At 36.9% G+C, this 17,009-nt stretch overlaps 1 protein-coding gene across 15 annotated transcripts in view; it reads left to right on the top strand.

Moving 5' to 3' along the window:
• Positions 1-2,987: 2,987 nt before the first annotated feature.
• Positions 2,988-17,009, top strand: part of LOC124160140 (cytoplasmic dynein 1 intermediate chain) — a 50,902-nt gene continuing 36,880 nt past the window's right edge. For 8 of the 15 annotated variants that reach the window (XM_046535954.1, XM_046535924.1, XM_046535937.1 and 5 more), the window contains exons 1-5: positions 3,204-3,343; positions 3,445-3,550; positions 3,788-3,884; positions 10,209-10,323; positions 10,502-10,620. In XM_046535954.1, coding sequence (XP_046391910.1) covers positions 3,339-3,343; positions 3,445-3,550; positions 3,788-3,884; positions 10,209-10,323; positions 10,502-10,620 — 442 coding nt within the window. In that variant the 5' untranslated portion in view covers positions 3,204-3,338. Of the gene's footprint in view, positions 3,121-3,203; positions 3,344-3,444; positions 3,551-3,787; positions 3,885-10,208; positions 10,324-10,501; positions 10,621-17,009 lie in introns of those variants that run through there. The other 7 variants (XM_046536006.1, XM_046535989.1, XM_046535997.1 and 4 more) reach the window with 3 other exon arrangements.

Genomic DNA, 17,009 nt, shown 5'->3' with positions numbered 1-17,009 from the left:
TCATGGTTAAATAAAAAACACAGTACTATTCCACAACCTTATATATATTTTTTTTTTTTTTTTTTTCGAAACGAAAAAAATATAAGGTTGTGGAATAGTACTGTGTTTTTTATTTAACCATGAATAACTTATTTGAATTTCTCATTGTTATCTACTGCAAACAAACCAATACACCTCATTATAGAAACTCGTTGGTTGAGGTAGGTTTGGATCAATGTCCAAAATGAGTTACATTAGCAGTGTCAACTTCATTTCCTGCCAATAGAAAAGTTTTTGGTGGATTTTAATTGGAAGTTGTTAAAAAAAGGATGGTTGATTTCTTTAAATGGCAATGTCAGATGACTTGGAAAAAATCTTTAGATCTGATTTGTAAACCAAAGTAAATTTTTAAATACAGTGGAACCTCGTTAAAGCGAGTACGGGCTATAGCGACACACCCGTTATTACGAGAGATAGCCGATGTACCGTCAAGTGACCCTATTTTAAGCGTGTTAAAAAATTCGTTTTTACGAGACCCTTTCGGTATTGGCTCTCGCCATAGCGAGGGTTTCACCGCCGGAAGACATTCATCAAGACTCCTTAACCTCTGTAATTGCTAGCGATCTGTTAGAAATGAAGTTAATGGAGTGCTCAGTCACAAATTTATGTGGTAAACTGTCGTTCGATAAATATAATGATTGACGAAACAATGCTTTGCATGATTTTTATTCAGTGCGGCGCTTATAAATTGTTTGAATACATAGTTAGTCGTTATTTGAGTAAGGAAATTTAGTGATGCAAAAAAACATCGCCTTTCGTCTGGATTTATGCTTACGTTTATCGGATAGATGTTTATCTGTCGCCGCACCACTCCTGTTCCTGTATATCTGTTCGCAACAGGTATATTGGCTATTATTTGCTCCACCTCCGGTAACGCGACAATTCGCTATAGCGAGTGTTTATTAGTGCACCGTGGGGTGTCGTTATATCGAGGTTGCACTGTACATAAGTATGCTAGCATTTCTTCAGAGTTAAGATCTTATCTCCTATGAAGTAGGGGTGTCAGAACTATTTTTTCTGTGAGATGGGGACAACAGCCAAGTAGTAAAGAATGATAAATTACTAGGTAATTTTCCATATATTGCCCCATGTTCATGCAAACGTAACATTTTATCAGATTACAAAGAAGTATTTAATGAAAATGCAGCTACATTCGTAATTCATGAGGCAGCACGGGGTAAATTTAGGGGAGAGCCTTTAGGGCTGGAATTAGGGAGAAGCAGAGGGGGCATATATGCTCTGGGGGCAGCAAAAGTAGAAAAAAAAAATATATTTATAATTATTTTATTCGACAATAATTCATAAATTGTTAAACTATTATACTAATAAAAATTCTTAATAGCAAACATCGTCAATATTAGTCATCAATCCTAAGGTTAGTTTGATGCACCTCATTCATCTCTCCCATCTGCTAGCCTTTTTCATAGCTACTTATATCTTCTCTTTTACATCCTTTGTATCCTGCCTCTTTAGGATTACATATGTATAAACCCATTTGGGGACTTCCCTGTCAAAGGGGGGGTGTAATTTCAACTACTACACCTCGTCAAAATTGCTTACGGAAATATTATATTTTAGCAGTGAGGGGGAATGGCAAAATGATCTTAGCTTCCCTCCTAACAAAACTTCTTTTTCCGTACCACCATACCATATTTTCAATAGCCATTGCGTGCCGGCTTGGTTAACATAATTACTTGTTCAAGCAAGCTAAAAACAATTTACCTATTATAAAAATGAACAATAGAATTCCCCACTCTCTTATTATGGGCTTAATGTTCACTATTGCTGTATCATATTGGTAAATTTCTAGCTAGTTTAAGATATATTGCTGCTGTTACAAAAATATTGTATCAGAATTCAAAGAAGTATTTAATGAAAATGCAATCTCATGAGGTAAAAAAAATGTTCATCATATAGCTATGAGGAACAACCCCACTCTCACACAAGAATGATTATACATAGTACATATTATTAATACATTGGTATTAATTAAGGTGCATCAGCATTGCAAGCAAAGGATATATTTGTTCTCTTATTCGACATGACTGTATAAAAATTTCCAAAACAAAAAAGTTAAAATTGACTGAATTTCTCCTTCATTGGTATAGCTGCTATGGTAGGTGTTCTTTTAGTGGAGGTAGCGTCTTGAAACAATATTAAATTATAAAGGTTAAAACTGGCTAAATAGTGAATAAATTAAATTGTTATACACAAATATGACACTTTGAAAACAATTCCCCAATGGTGACCCCACACTTCTCAAAGGGACATCCATTCTTTCCCTTTGCTGAGAGACTGCTTGGGCATCATTTAGACTTAAGTAGCGTAGTCAATGGTATGAATGATTTCTCTTTAGTAGATTAAAACTGCCTTATACTTTCTAAGCTGTTGGCAGGCAGTATATTTGGAAGTTATTTTAGTATAACAATGTGGAAATAAGGACCGCTACGAAACCGAATAATGTGTAGAAGGTATAGAATACTTGATATTTGAATAAGAATCATGTTTGAATAAAAATAATTAAGTTTTCAATTCTGAGTTGAACAATGCAAATTTTCTTCTGGGTAATTCAGAGATTAACTTACAATTAGAGGTAACTTCCATAAGTGGGGATAATTGATGTAACCTGGGTGTGTACATTGTGTAAATATATTGATGCAAGACAATTTGAACGGTTGTGCTGCAAAGAGATTGGAATAAATTCCAACCCCCTTCATGCCGTTGTGTCAATGGTGTGATCAAATACCCTACAAGTAGGGTTCTTGGGTGTGATTCTCCAAGGAGGTTAAAAGAAGAGCTAAGGAGACTACATTACGACGTTACTGTTGTAATATTCGTGAGAAAAGCCTTCCCTCTAACATCTTCGTGATTATCTTTGAGCATTTGTCTTTGAGTATGATGGCGTCATCATTTTTCTTCGATAGATCGAAACAATTGCAATCGTTTCATTTCGACTTGAGAAATCTCTTCGACTTCTATCAAATATGTGAAAAGTGTATAGCGATTGGAAAGAGAGTATTTTAATGAGAGGGCGTATATCACGTTATTTATTTTCCTAAAATTCGTTCTGAGAAGTAATCGGTGAGTATACAAAATGTATTTTTCACTACGCCGGGAGTGGTGTTTCCTACGTCATGCACTGGGCTGAATTCATTGATTAGAAAATCAATGAAAGCAGAGGTGACGACTTGTACCTCCTTTTGCAATGCGAAATTCAGCCTCATCTTGTGAGAATATTTAAGGCTATGATGCCCCTTTTTGTGTATTGTTGGTGATTGCAAGTGAGATTCCTTAGAGTGATGAAGTAATGTCATAATATTTATAAACCGAAAAGCGTCATTTCTAACGGAATCGTCTATATTCCAAAAAACTAAATCCTTAATGACGAATTTATTTTCGTTTCAGAGCTACAATGTCTGATCGGAAAGCCGAACTGGAGAGGAAGAAAGCCAAACTCCAAGCTATAAGAGAGGAAAAAGAGCGAAGAAGAAGAGAAAAAGAACAGAAAGATGTAAGTTGCGGAATTTAATTGTGAGATGTTTGTATCTTGCCAACAGATAGGTAGCATGAGGCAGTTTATTGCGTGTGTTAATTTAACAAAGACTCTTTAAATTTCTAACAAAGACTCGTTTAAATTAAGTTTTTTGCCCTTACATTTTGACATAAGATATTGACTCATGATTTGCATGCGTTAGTCTTAAGAATATTGCTTAAAGTCTGATATTTCCGGGGTTTTCCTTGGTTTCAGGCGGAAGAAGCGGCAGTACGGGCAGCAAACCCGGAGAGGGATCAACGGAAAGAACTTGATGAAATGCTATCCTCATTAGGAGTTGCTCCGGTGTCAGGTATGCCCACGTTTGTAGTCTTTTCGGAAACTTACTTCCCCTAAATGTCCTGAAGGTCTATGAGTGTGGCAAAGTTTACTCGGCAGGATGGCTAGCACCATTATGAATAGATTCATTTTATTTAAGCCTTAGTAGATTAAGAATATCGTGAGGACCGGCCTACGTGTTCACCTTGGTCAGCTCAGGCAGTGAGGTTGGTAATGTAGGGAGTGAGGTCCTGTTGGAAAAGGGAGTGGTTGAGGAAAGGCTTTTACTAAACATCCGTACACAGCCACTCATGAAAATGGACAATTTCAGATCAAATAGGGTATATGCGCAATGAATATCCTCAACCACCGAAGCATGCCTTATTTCAGTGAACCTTCAGTTTAATTTTCCCAACTGACATACTGGTTAAAATTCGAAAAATCAACAGATCTCATGTTATCATCATGACATATTCTCAAAGTTATCAAAAAAATTACATATACCGACCATTAAAAAGCGATCCTATGGAGATTAGAGTAAAAAAAACCAAGATCCTTATCAAGGAGGCTTAACTACCTGAGGAAGAACGGAAGAAGCTAGTACCACAAGCTCCAGTTCTGCCGAGATTATACGGCCTGTGAAAAATCCATGAAGACTGAGTTCCTCCGAGGCCCATTTTAAGCACCATCGATTCTCCATCTACAACCTGGCTAAATATCTTACTGGCATTATCTTACCCCTGGTGGGAACCAATGAGCATCACATCAAAAACTCGTCAGAATTCGTCAAGATCCTTCAAGACCAGGGTTGATTAAAATCATGATTTTTTTCAAAAAAATCATTTTTGTTGATTTTTTTTATTTAAATCGGATTTTATTGATTTAAATGTGATTTTTATGATTCTACATTCATCAAAAATTCAGTTATTTGCAAAACTAACTAGGTATTTGGGCAGCATATTGGAGAATGATCGTTTGCAGAAACAACAAGAGGCAACATACTCTAAACTCAATACAAAATTTAGTCAATCAGGGGAGAGAACTATGGAAATGCCAATGCTGTCAAATTAAAAATTACACCAGCATAATATAAAATTGCCTTTGGAAGTATCAAATGTTCTATATTCTGCGGTTCTAAAGCATATGAAGTTTAGAAAAATTCTGTAATTGCAACTTTGTATGGTGTCTATGCTTAGAAGTTAAATCAGAAAACAATTTTTTTCAACGGATACACTAGTATTCTAACCAAAGCCATTTTTTTAAATTTTCATGTTACATGCATTCCTACAGTATCATTTCTATTTAAGAGCCACCATTGTGCTGATAACTGTCGATTTATTGTATTAATTAAGAAATAAAAATCAAAATTATGCACTTGCAGCTTCCTTTTCTTGACTCTTTAAAAATCAAACATATAGATCACATTATGATTTAAATCACCTGATTTAAAAAAATAAAAATCAAATGATTTAAATTGCTATTTAAATCACAGTGATTTAAATCAGTCAACCCTGTTCAAGACATCTGATTAGATTGAAGTGAAACAATGGTTAGTTTTGATGTTGTCTCATTATTCACCAGAGTACCTCTGAAGAAAACGCTTAAGCTCCTGAGTGTGCGCTTCAATATAAACAATGTTAACCTTTTCAGACATGTGCTCACAATGACATACTTCCAGTTTTTTGCATTGATGATTTAGAGGAGAGAGCCCTATTGATGGCCAAGTTCAAGCCTAAATATTACTTCTGCTTTGTCGACGATACTGTCATCGTGTGGTCGTATGGACCAAACATGCTGCCTGCTTTCCTACAGCACATGAATAACCTCCATCCCAATATTCAGTTTACTATGGAAATAGAAAAGGATGGGTGCCTCCCATTCCTTGGCATCTTAATCTGCAGAAAAGAAGACAGAAGCCGAAGTCACGGAGTCTACCACAAGCCAACCTATACGGATCTTTATTTTAACGGACTCAGCCACTACCACCCATATCAACGAAGTGCAGTTTTGACATCACTTTTTCATGGAGCCAAACACATCACAAATGAGGAGAGCCCATGGCAAGAAATAAATCACTTGCGAACTACCTTCCAACAGAACGGCTATGGGAAAAAAGAAATTATGATGGCCCTTAAGAGGACTTTTCATGACCAGTGTGTAACAGAAGAGTTTTTGGCCCCTGAAGCTAGAGACAAAGCTAAGCCAATCGCCAAGGCTGCTCTTCCATATGTTTCCACCATCTCAGGGAAATTGTCTCGCATTCTCAGAAAATGCAACATTGGGACGATTCACAAGCCACCAGAAAAACTAAGAAGCCAACTTGTGAAGATTAAAGACAAATGTGGACTCAAGACTTCTGGCGTCTATCACATACCCTGTGAATGTGGAGATTGCTACACCAGGGAAACGGGAGGGACATTTAAAACCAGGATATCAGAGCACAAACGCTGCATTCTACTTGGATACCCGTAAAAATCTGCCGTAGCAGACCACTGTATTAAATATGACCATGCCATACAGTTTGATGAAACCAAAATCCTCTGCTAAGCAAAGGGATATTGGGATCAACGTACAAAGGAGGCGATTGAAATAAGAATCACAAATAATACAATGAATAGAGACGTGGGTTTCAACTTGTGCAAATCATGGAATCCTATCATTAAACAAATGAGTAAGCTAAGAGGAAGAAGGACACCAAAAACGGACCAATCAGAGAAGACTTGACCACCCCAACTGTGTATGCATATAACCCCGGCACTAACCAGGCTCATCATTCGCCATGATAACGATGGCAGAGAAGGCAGTCGAAATATGGCAGCAATGTACATCCTGACCCGGCAGATTTCCCGAGCAGAATTCATCAGCTATTGCAGTTTGTTTTTTATTGTATAGTGTTCCCCTTAATTTTTTAAATTAGAAGAAAATTTGAACTTTCTTGTTTCTGAGGATGAACTTATTACACTGGACGGCAAAAAATAATATTTTCTCGAGCCCTGATACCAATCCTACTGATTCTCAAGTAAAATGACCTCCTGAACCCGAATATGACATCCGTTTTCCTCCATCACCCACCATTTTTGGGGGGAAGCCCCCCCTCTAATTTTCATCACTTTTGCAATAATTTGGAGGAATGAAAAGGATTATATTAGCATTTATATTTCTTATTTGGTTTTTGAGAGGCAAAAAGTTCTAAAACATGATAATTAATGGTAAGGATGTAGATTTGGGGGGATTAGTTTCCGTTAATGATTAAAAAATATTTTAAGAACTAAAGAAAGAGGTTATAATTGCGATGTTTAAGTCAATTCACTGCAAACATAGCAGATGCGATAAGGATGATTTTACACACGTGAAACATAATTACACATTAAATCATGGTAATAATAACAACTTGAGCACACATACTGACATTCACTTGGAAAAAGCCGTAGTAATACAACATTTACTATTTTGCACAATTTAAACTACTTGGAAAAAAAGGATCCTCATCCAGAACACCGAAAGAGTTGACTCTGTGATTGCTAGAGGTATACCAAGGGAAGATGACGACAACTTCAATGTACGTAATAGATTTAAGAGGCTGATACTTATTGGAAATTCATGATTAAGGAGAAAGAATACTTTTTAACTCCAATAAAAGTATAAAATCTCAATCTTATATTTTTCGTGGAATTAGAAAGTATTTTTTTTCTTTTTTTTTAGCTGTGAAATCAAGAGAACTGCCGTCCAGGACTGAGCGGGAGAGGCACTGTGAGGGCCAGCGTAGTAAAGTGAATCTTCCAAGCTATTGCTACATATTTTAATCATTGTTGCTATGTTATATAGCAAAATATTTTAATTATTACTGCTGTTTCTTGTTGTTACATATTTTTATCATTCGGGGAGGATAATGTAAAATGGATGCTGGACATTTTTTAAAATACGTGAAAATTTGCAGAAAATGGCAAAAATTGATCACTTTTAATGCGTTTTTACATAATTTACGGAGACTAATTCCCCCCAAATCTACTTGTTTACCATTAATATTATTTTTTTAAGGATTTTGCACCCTTCAAAACCCTATGAAAAATTTAAATGCTAAAATAATCCTTTTAATTCCTCCAAATGACCGAAAAGTCCTAAAAATTGGAGGGGGGAGCTCCCCCGAAAATGGTGGGTGATGGAGAAAAATGGAGTACATCTTCGGATTTCGTTGTTCGGATTTAGGAGGTCATTTTACATAAGAATCAGCAGGAATGGTGTCAGGGCTGATTTTCATGCTGTCCAGTGTTATTAACATCCATTTTTTTGTTACTGTGTAACATTTTTTAGGTGAAAGTCAATTAGAAAGTACTTAATTTAAGCATGGTGGAAATTTAGGTACGTGGAAGTGAATGGGTATACAGGGTCGGGAGATGGTCATTGGGCGGTTGAAATGAGACACATTACCTTACCACTCAAAGCCTGTATGGTGTTCTTTTTCCTTACGTCATCTTGATTCTATGATGCCCTAATGGAGTCATGGTCAGTGATCATAATTTATCTGTATTAGCACTTTCCCTGCCGCAGATTTTTAGTCAAATTCACCCATTGTGCCAAAGTTTTTTTTCCCTTTTTCTTTCATACTTGGATCCTTTCCATTTTAGTTTTCATGTATTTTCTGCTGTGTGTGCTGTGTTGGTCATGTAATAAATGCAGCACTGAAGTAGCAGTGACCAACGGCATTCTGGGCTCGACCATCACACGACCACACGACCATCTGGGCTCTTTGGAAAAAAGGTCTAATTTCCACAATCATTATACAAGGAATAGCGACACCCTAGATGTTCCCTATTGTAGGTTAAACAAAAACAGCAATTCATTTGATGTACTAAAAATTCGTTTTTTTAACAGATTGCCCCCAGAAGCTAAAGTTGTAAGTGTGACAAAGTTCAAAAAAGTTATTCATGACTGGCTATTGAAAAAAGCCTTTTACTCCATTAATGAATTTTTCGAAAGTGAAATTGTAATGTCCTTTCTTGATGCATAATCCAATCGATTTTGCCATATGTATTTTGTGTATTGATATTTCCTATGTGTATGACGAAGACTATTGCAAATTCTAATTTGTTTAATGTCCAATAAAACTATTATTATTATTATTATTATTATTATTATTCTATGAGAGGCCGAAAAAGGGACTCATTCTTCGGTTATTATGACAGGAGCGGCAGTGAATGTGTTATCAGTAAATTTTAAATTTCTTTGAAGGTGTTCCTCCTAATCATACCTGCTGCCATTATATTTTTTTACATAAGAATTTAAGTATACCGGGACTAGCCACGGTGATAACTTTTACGGGAGTCACCCGCAATGCACAATTGTGCGAAAAATCCACAGAGAAAAAATCATTCGCCTTGACCGGGATTCGAACCCGGATCCCTCGATTTCCAGCCGAGTGCTTTAGCCAGTTAAGCTACCGAGGCGTCATTCATCCCTGTGGAAATTTGTGGACTATACCGGACAAGGTGGTATGGACTGCTGAGCATATTATGCGACGAGCAGTCCAAATCGTGCGCACGGCGCCACAGCCGGAGAGTAAAGTCCGAACTTTGAACACATATAGGTGTTCTCTCTTTGACGAATTTAAGTATACCGGGACTAGCCACGGTGATAACTTTTACGGGAGTCACCCGCAATGCACAATCGTGCGAAAAATCCACAGAGAAAAAATCATTCGCCTTGACCGGGATTCGAACCCGGATCCCTCGATTTCCGGCCGAGTGCTTTAGCCAGTTAAGCTACCGAGGCGTCATTCATCCCTGTGGAAATACCACCTTGTCCGGTATAGTCCACAAATTTCCACAGGGATGAATGACGCCTCGGTAGCTTAACTGGCTAAAGCACTCGGCCGGAAATCGAGGGATCCAGGTTCGAATCCCGGTCAAGGCGAATGATTTTTTCTCTGTGGATTTTTCGCACAATTGTGCATTGCGGGTGACTCCCGTAAAAGTTATCACCGTGGCTAGTCCCGGTATACTTAAATTCGTCAAAGAGAGAACACCTATATGTGTTCAAAGTTCGGACTTTACTCTCCGGCTGTGGCGCCGTGCGCACGATTTGGACTGCTCGTCGCATAATATGCTCAGCAGTCCATACCACCTTGTCCGGTATAGTCCACAAATTTCCACAGGGATGAATGACGCCTCGGTAGCTTAACTGGCTAAAGCACTCGGCCGGAAATCGAGGGATCCGGGTTCGAATCCCGGTCAAGGCGAATGATTTTTTCTCTGTGGATTTTTTGCACAATTTTTACATAAGGTTTGTTTATGCTCTCAAAAATGATTACCTCTTAATGATTGAAGTTACCATTTTCTCTCTTCCTTTTATTTGTTGATAGATGTTCTCTCCAGTCTTTCTACAATATCATCCCTTACACCTGAGCAAAGTGCTACTCCTACTCCTGAGCCAAGTCTTCAAGTCAATGCAAATTCCTCTTCCCTTTCCAGTGTAAGGTGAGTGGAAGGTATATTTTCAGACTGTTGAAAGCTTAATCAATGGGATGGTTCATATGAGCTCATGCATGTTCAAGGAGCCTAAAGAAGAAATACATTAATTTCTTTTGTTTTCATCATTTTTTATGTGCCAATAATTAGAAAAGCCATGCTCATTTACAAATTTATTTTTTTACAGTTCTCGGAGAGCAGCTCATTTCAGTTTCACCAATGTCCAGATCACAGACATTCCCCCTGTTGAGAAGGTGACCTATGGCAAACAAACACAAACCGTTCATACGGGTCCTGAAAGGGATAGTAAGTTTAATATTTTTCTTTTGCAATTGCTCTATTAAACCTGATAGGCGCATTCTCATGCTATTGTAAATAATATGCACCATTAACACATTCAGCTTGGTGTCATGCAATTAGCAATCTTCAATTTGCTATTTTTATGTTCCTCCTCACCATCATCCTGTACTTGGCATTGCTTTACCATTAGTGTTTGTTTTAATGTATGTTAGCCTAATAGTTTTATTAATGCAATCAAATTATGAAGGCTGTATAATATTTTATGGTATATCATAAAATGTAAGGAATTAATAGCTTTATCTAATCTTTGTATTTTGTCTGAAAATTTCGTGCATTTCTTAGGCTCTTCATTGGCTTGGCTGCTATCACTTTTCTATGACTACTTATTAGAACTAAAATTATAACTGATTTTTCATCGTCTACATCTTTTCAATGATTATTATTTCATAGAAGCAGTTATGTCTATTTAGACAAGAAAGGCTATGAAAGTGAATGGTCAGGAAATGTTTTTAGTATAAAAGCTATGGTGCAGAATTTTAGGTTCAAGTGAGGCACAGTGGAGATGACTTTTTGAACATTTTCTATGGCTCATGGAGGGTTACTTAGGCTCAATCTCGGCTGACATTTCAATGTATGAGTTGTTCATTGTCATCATGCCCTGAACACAAGTCATTCATGTATACAAAAAATTGTCTTGTGTCAGTGAGCTTTGAAGCAAACCATGCATGTTCAATAATTTTTCTCGGAAATATACTGTGGTATGTGGGAACTTGATGAGCCTGATGTAGGAGAAATGTTAATGTGGGCAAAATGTTGCAAATTTGCAGCCTTTTTCACGGCCAACGGTCATGAACGTGAGGAATAGGAATCACTTTGTTTTGCCAGTCTCTACGACAACTAACATTCTGAAACTTGCAAATAAAGAATTAATTGGATTGGTTAAGTTTTATGCTGCCCTTCCACACCCTAATCTTGATTACGAATTTCAGAGCATTCCGAAATTCAATCCCTGCATTCAAAGAGGATTACACCGGTGGTACAGTACACTGTCCGTCGAATGGGACGTTAAACTGTGGCCCCCTAAGTGCCATTCGTAGTAAGCTGATGCCCACCTGGAGTAGGCTAATGCCGACGCCGGATTTCTATCCACCCTTCATCCTCTGTTCCAAATCTCAAGGTGATTCATTCCTGATTAAAATATTTTAAAAATATTTTTCACTATGGCAATCAAAATAAGAAAACAATCTCTAAAAATTTAAACGGTAAAATCTTTTAAAAATTAATAAAAATGTTGCCGGGGCAAGGATCGAATTTGTTATTATTATTTTCATAGTCGACCGCTGTAACCAGAGAGCTATCGCTGTCTTATCCAACTGCCATTCAATGTTGCTTATGTACCATAACTTCATTTTTTACAATCTTTAATTGCTTTTATCTTGAAGTTTTACGAGATGTGTGTCTTCTCGCTTCGACATATTGAATATATAGCCGTGATCTGCTAAGTCAGAAAATTTGAGCTCGATTGGCCACTCAATGGTTGTGCATTCATCTTGTTAGTGAGAATAGTAATCAGGGCTGTTATGCATCAATGAAATAAAGTCAGGCTAATAAACTAGTCTGAAAAATCAGAGAAAAGTTGACAAATGGGTGATTTCTAATCAGAGTCAATAAATGTGAAATTACTGGTGTAAAATGAACCATATATCCTCAAAGATAGCCACAAAAATTTCAGTGACTATCATTTGCACTGCAAAGTAAAGCAGTGGTAGCTGTGCATTAGTTCCTTAATCTTTCGCTCAGTGCTTACAACAAGAGCACTACTTGTGTTTCTGCCTGGGTGTCTATGTGTAATTTTGTATACTGGTGAGTACGAAGGTTGAGAGGTACATAGGTATTTCACTGTCTTTGTCTCTGTATTTTGCTCAACTCAATACTATAGCCTACTTATGTGCTGTGGCAACAACCAATGTAGGGCAAGACTGTTGATAAAGTTAGGCACTATTTTGTGTTTCCTAAAGTGGTAACGTTGATCAGAAAAAATACTGTATACATAATTGTATGTATGAGTTGCACCTTTTTTCCCAGAAATTGCAGCCGAAAATAGGGATGCGTCTCTTACACTAATTTTTTAACTCCAGTGGCAAGTCCGAGGGGACCTGAGTGGCTTGGTTTTCAGCGTGAGTCAGTCATCTGAAACCCATGGTCAAAAGCAAGTGGCTGGCAGGGGAGTGTCTCCCTTTCTGCATATTTTTACAATGCTCCTGTATGTGTTTCTTACTCGTAAGCATTGCACCGTCGCAACATGGAAAAGATTGCGTAGGATTTTTTGCTCTGGAGGGCACGCTAAATTCACCACCACGAGTGGGCATCCCAAGGCATTTATACTGCATGTAGGAAATGCATATCAAACTGGGAGAAAAGTGTAGTTTTGAAGGATAATACCTGGCTAATAGTCAACATCTGTAATGCCAAGTAATTTCCATTACGCTTCGGGCCTGATTAAAAAAAAAAAGTCATCTTCAGATGCTGTTATGAAGATTATTGCAATTGAAAATTATATTGGTGTGTACTTGCGGTTTAAAACATTCAAACGAGTGTGTACATTGTTGGACTAAATCGCAGATAGAAAAAATCAGAAATGCTTGTAAGTAAAGAGGGCTGAAGGAGAGGTAGGGTGGAAGGAGTGTGCTCCCTCCATCTTTCAAGCAAGGATGCTACGAGCAAAGGAGCAAGGGATGAACACATCCGATCTTGTATTTGACCTCTTTGCCTTCAAAGCAAAGGGGCAAAGGCGCAGCATTTTGATGCACGCAATTTGCATTGCCTGAAGTTTCCAGTTGGTCTCCTCTCATTAGAATGCACTCATGTTACACTTGTTTCTTCCAAAATGGGGCTATTTAGACTATGTTGAATATTAGTAATGCCTTGTTGTAACAATTAATCTTTGTGTCAATCAATTAGTGCTTAAAAAACTAAAATGCAGTCAGATATGCGTCGCGTTAGGTCTCACTCTTTTTTTTAACCTTGTGCGGGTCGTACAGTCACTGAAAGCTACCGAGATATCTTTGGACTCAATAGATGACTCACCTAGCATTTGGCTTCCAGAAACTGGGAGAATTGAAGCTGGTAGACCGAAAAAGGTCAGTCGGTGAGATGGGGTAAGAATGAATCACATTTCCATTGTTCCCATGTAACTTGATATTTTCTTTCGAAGATAATGATTTATGGTCTGTGTGGTCTCAGAAAGGAAAAAAAACGTCCGAGGCATGGACTGATGGAGGGGCGAGGTTGGTTTTGTGAAATCTACGCCATGGTTATTATCTTACGGTGTTGAGATTCCCCCAGTTGTTGTTCAATCTCTTGGGAAGATTTAAGCTGTCTGCTGTTTTTCCTTAAAATTTTCCGCGGCTCTATTCTATTGCAATACTTCTACAAGAGCTTTTAAAAAAATTGTTCGTGAGAAGGACAAGCATCGTAGTGCAACGGCGTATGCAAAGAGAAGATCGGAACTCTTTCTTTTCCCTATTATGGGATGTGTCATTGACAAAAGCATTGATTTTAAATTTCAGATTTAATTTCTTCAAAAAATTTGGATCCGAAGTATAAGGTGAAGGGCATCTGTGGGTATTTAGATCCAAGGTATCTGATCCGACCATCCCCAATAAGTATCATAAAGTTAAGACTACAAGTGAATACCTACATATCTCTGAGTACCATGCATATCATGTAAATTTAGCTGAAAAATGCTGCGTAAATTTTTAGTATTGAAAGTGGAAATTTTGAAAGCTGTCGAAAGTCCAGGCATATGTCTGCAACACCTGGTGATGGGATTAAAATAATGCTGCAAAAATGTTTTTCTTTAGCTCTGATGTACAAAATAGAGGTGCGTCTCTTACACGTGCTTATAAGGTATATTTAAAAAGTTATGTTGAGGTTTGAGGAAAAACCAGTTTAAAAAATGCTTAGAGTTCAAATGAAAGTTAACAAGTTGCAGAAGTCCCTCATTAAGTGAAGAAAATGTTTTAATATTCTCCTGCTTGCTAATTATGGCTATGCTATTATAACTTCCTTTTGTATGTCTTTTTCTTTTTGACTGTCTATTTTTCATATTTACTTGGCAGTTTTATTGAAATTATAGTCTTTATATTATTTTGCCGTTTTATGTATGCAAAATATCTGAGCCAATGCATACTTAATCTGGCTTATTGTGTGCAAAAGGGAAAACTAGTGTAATGTTCATTTACGCATGCTCAATTGAATTTATATCTGCAATGTATTCTGCAAAATTAGTCTCCATTATTTGATTCAAATTTGAGAACTGTTCCATCATTTGATAAATAAAATAAAGCCTTTCAATGAACTAAGTTGAGTCAGCCCATGTAGTGAATAATATTTGGGTCATTCCTAGGGATGTGCAAGTAGTACTTTTTGACCTCGAGTCGAGTTGAAAATTACTCGCGAGTATCGAGTGGAGTCGAGTATAGTAATTCTTGAACTAGGCAATACGGCGTTGCTCCAATGTATTCTCATTTTTTTCAATCACCTTGCGAATTTTCTATTTTGAATGCTTAGCTTGATATAAAAAGGAAAAGATAACAAGGAACGTTGTTGGAAATTGAGTCAAAATTAGGATATGAATGAAAATTAATGTGTCTTAAACATTTCCATGAGCACAATTGAAATGAATTAACCTCTAGTAATATGTCGTCAATGTATGTATCCAAACTGCTCAGCAGAACCTTCAGCAAAGATATTTGTACAGTTTTATTTAGGATTGTATAGGTATATGTATCATGTAATATTTGATCCTTTCAAATTCTTGTTCAGAAAAACTAATTATTCTACATGCTCAGGCTACAGGTTTTGACGTCTCCATGTTACAGTATTGCAGCCAACTAAAAAATGTCTTTCGCAACACACTTTTGCAGCTGGACAAGTACTTCCTTTCCAAAGTTGCTAGGTTTGGGAACGTTGAGAAGTTTTATTAAAAGTGATACCAAAGAGTTATACTACTTGTGACATCAAACACCAGAAAAAACTGGCATTTCCTTCTGAAACCTAAAAGTTACGTTTTTCCATAGAAATCCTAACAATTTTTACATATTTCCTCGGCATTTTAACAAAGAAAGTATGGAAGGGTATATAAGTATCTCACAAGAAAGCATTGAGGAGATGCTGTGCTCCACTCCGAATATGCCGCCGGGGCAGAAGACAGTTGGACACTGTGACTGAAAAAAAGGTGTTCGGCACCCATGTCGACTACTATAGTGGTTGACTGCTACTTGTACAAAAGCTGCAACTCCTAGGCCAAGGCATTAGAACAACTTATCAAACTTTATGAAATACATACACGAGTATATATGTATATTACTGCATGAGTTTCATGATAGCACCTTCTGTCGGCAGATATCTGAACTTAATGGCCTCAACAACTCTATAACCGAAACTAATCAACTGGACAATTGTAAAAGCAGGTGTTTATGAATGAGTATTAGGGTTTTAAAACTTTATAATATTTATTGCATTATACTTACAGTTATAAATTTTATGTCAAATGAAAGAGCATCTCAAACAGTTTTGTTTCTTAGCCACAATACACATGTGCACACCTTACAAGTGTTCAGAGTGAGCACCATTTGTCACACGGTAATGTAATAAATATTATAAAGCATTAAAACCCTGATATTCATTAAAAACCCCCAGTACTACTAGAATCACTCGAGTTGATTACCAACTAACTATGTACTTGACTTAAATGTTAGGGTCTCAGTTATATGTATTTTGATAATTATTTCTGAGTGGGTGGATTATAACCCTCAAACAAAATGCCTTGAGACTATTTTGCAAAATGATGTGTAGTTTATGTATGTTTAGTTTTTTTTTGTTTTTGCAAAAAAAATGTGGTGTGAATCATGTTATACATAGTGAAAATGAAAAGGTTGTGTAGGTATTAATGACAATTTCAATTTGAATTGTAGAATACAGAAAATCTGTTGGAAATAGTGAAAAACATAACAAAATTGAAAAAAAAAATTTCCAGGTGCTAGTTTCGGGAATATTCCTCAGGTTTCCCACGAGGTATTGATTTGAATAAATAGTCCCAACATTTGGAAGGCTAAGTTTGCTATCATCAAGGGGCAATGACTGCATCAATGGAGGAACCATTAATCAGGATTCAGTTAAATGGCACTCAATGGTATTAATTCAGACAAATTGGTTCCGTATTCTACCTCAGAAGATAATGTTAGATTTAGCCTCCAAAATGTTGGGACCGTACAACAAAATCCATGCATGATTGGAAACCTGAGAAATATTCCTGCAAAAGGGGAAAAAATGCTTTTAATATCATCTTGTTAACTACAAATGTTTTAAGAGAATGGGAGAGAAATCAGGGA

The sequence above is a fragment of the Ischnura elegans genome, chromosome 1 (genome assembly GCF_921293095.1).
Source record: "Ischnura elegans chromosome 1, ioIscEleg1.1, whole genome shotgun sequence".
NCBI lineage: Eukaryota > Metazoa > Arthropoda > Insecta > Odonata > Coenagrionidae > Ischnura > Ischnura elegans.
Note: the sequence above shows the minus strand (reverse complement) of the source record. Positions and strands in the feature narration are given on the sequence as shown.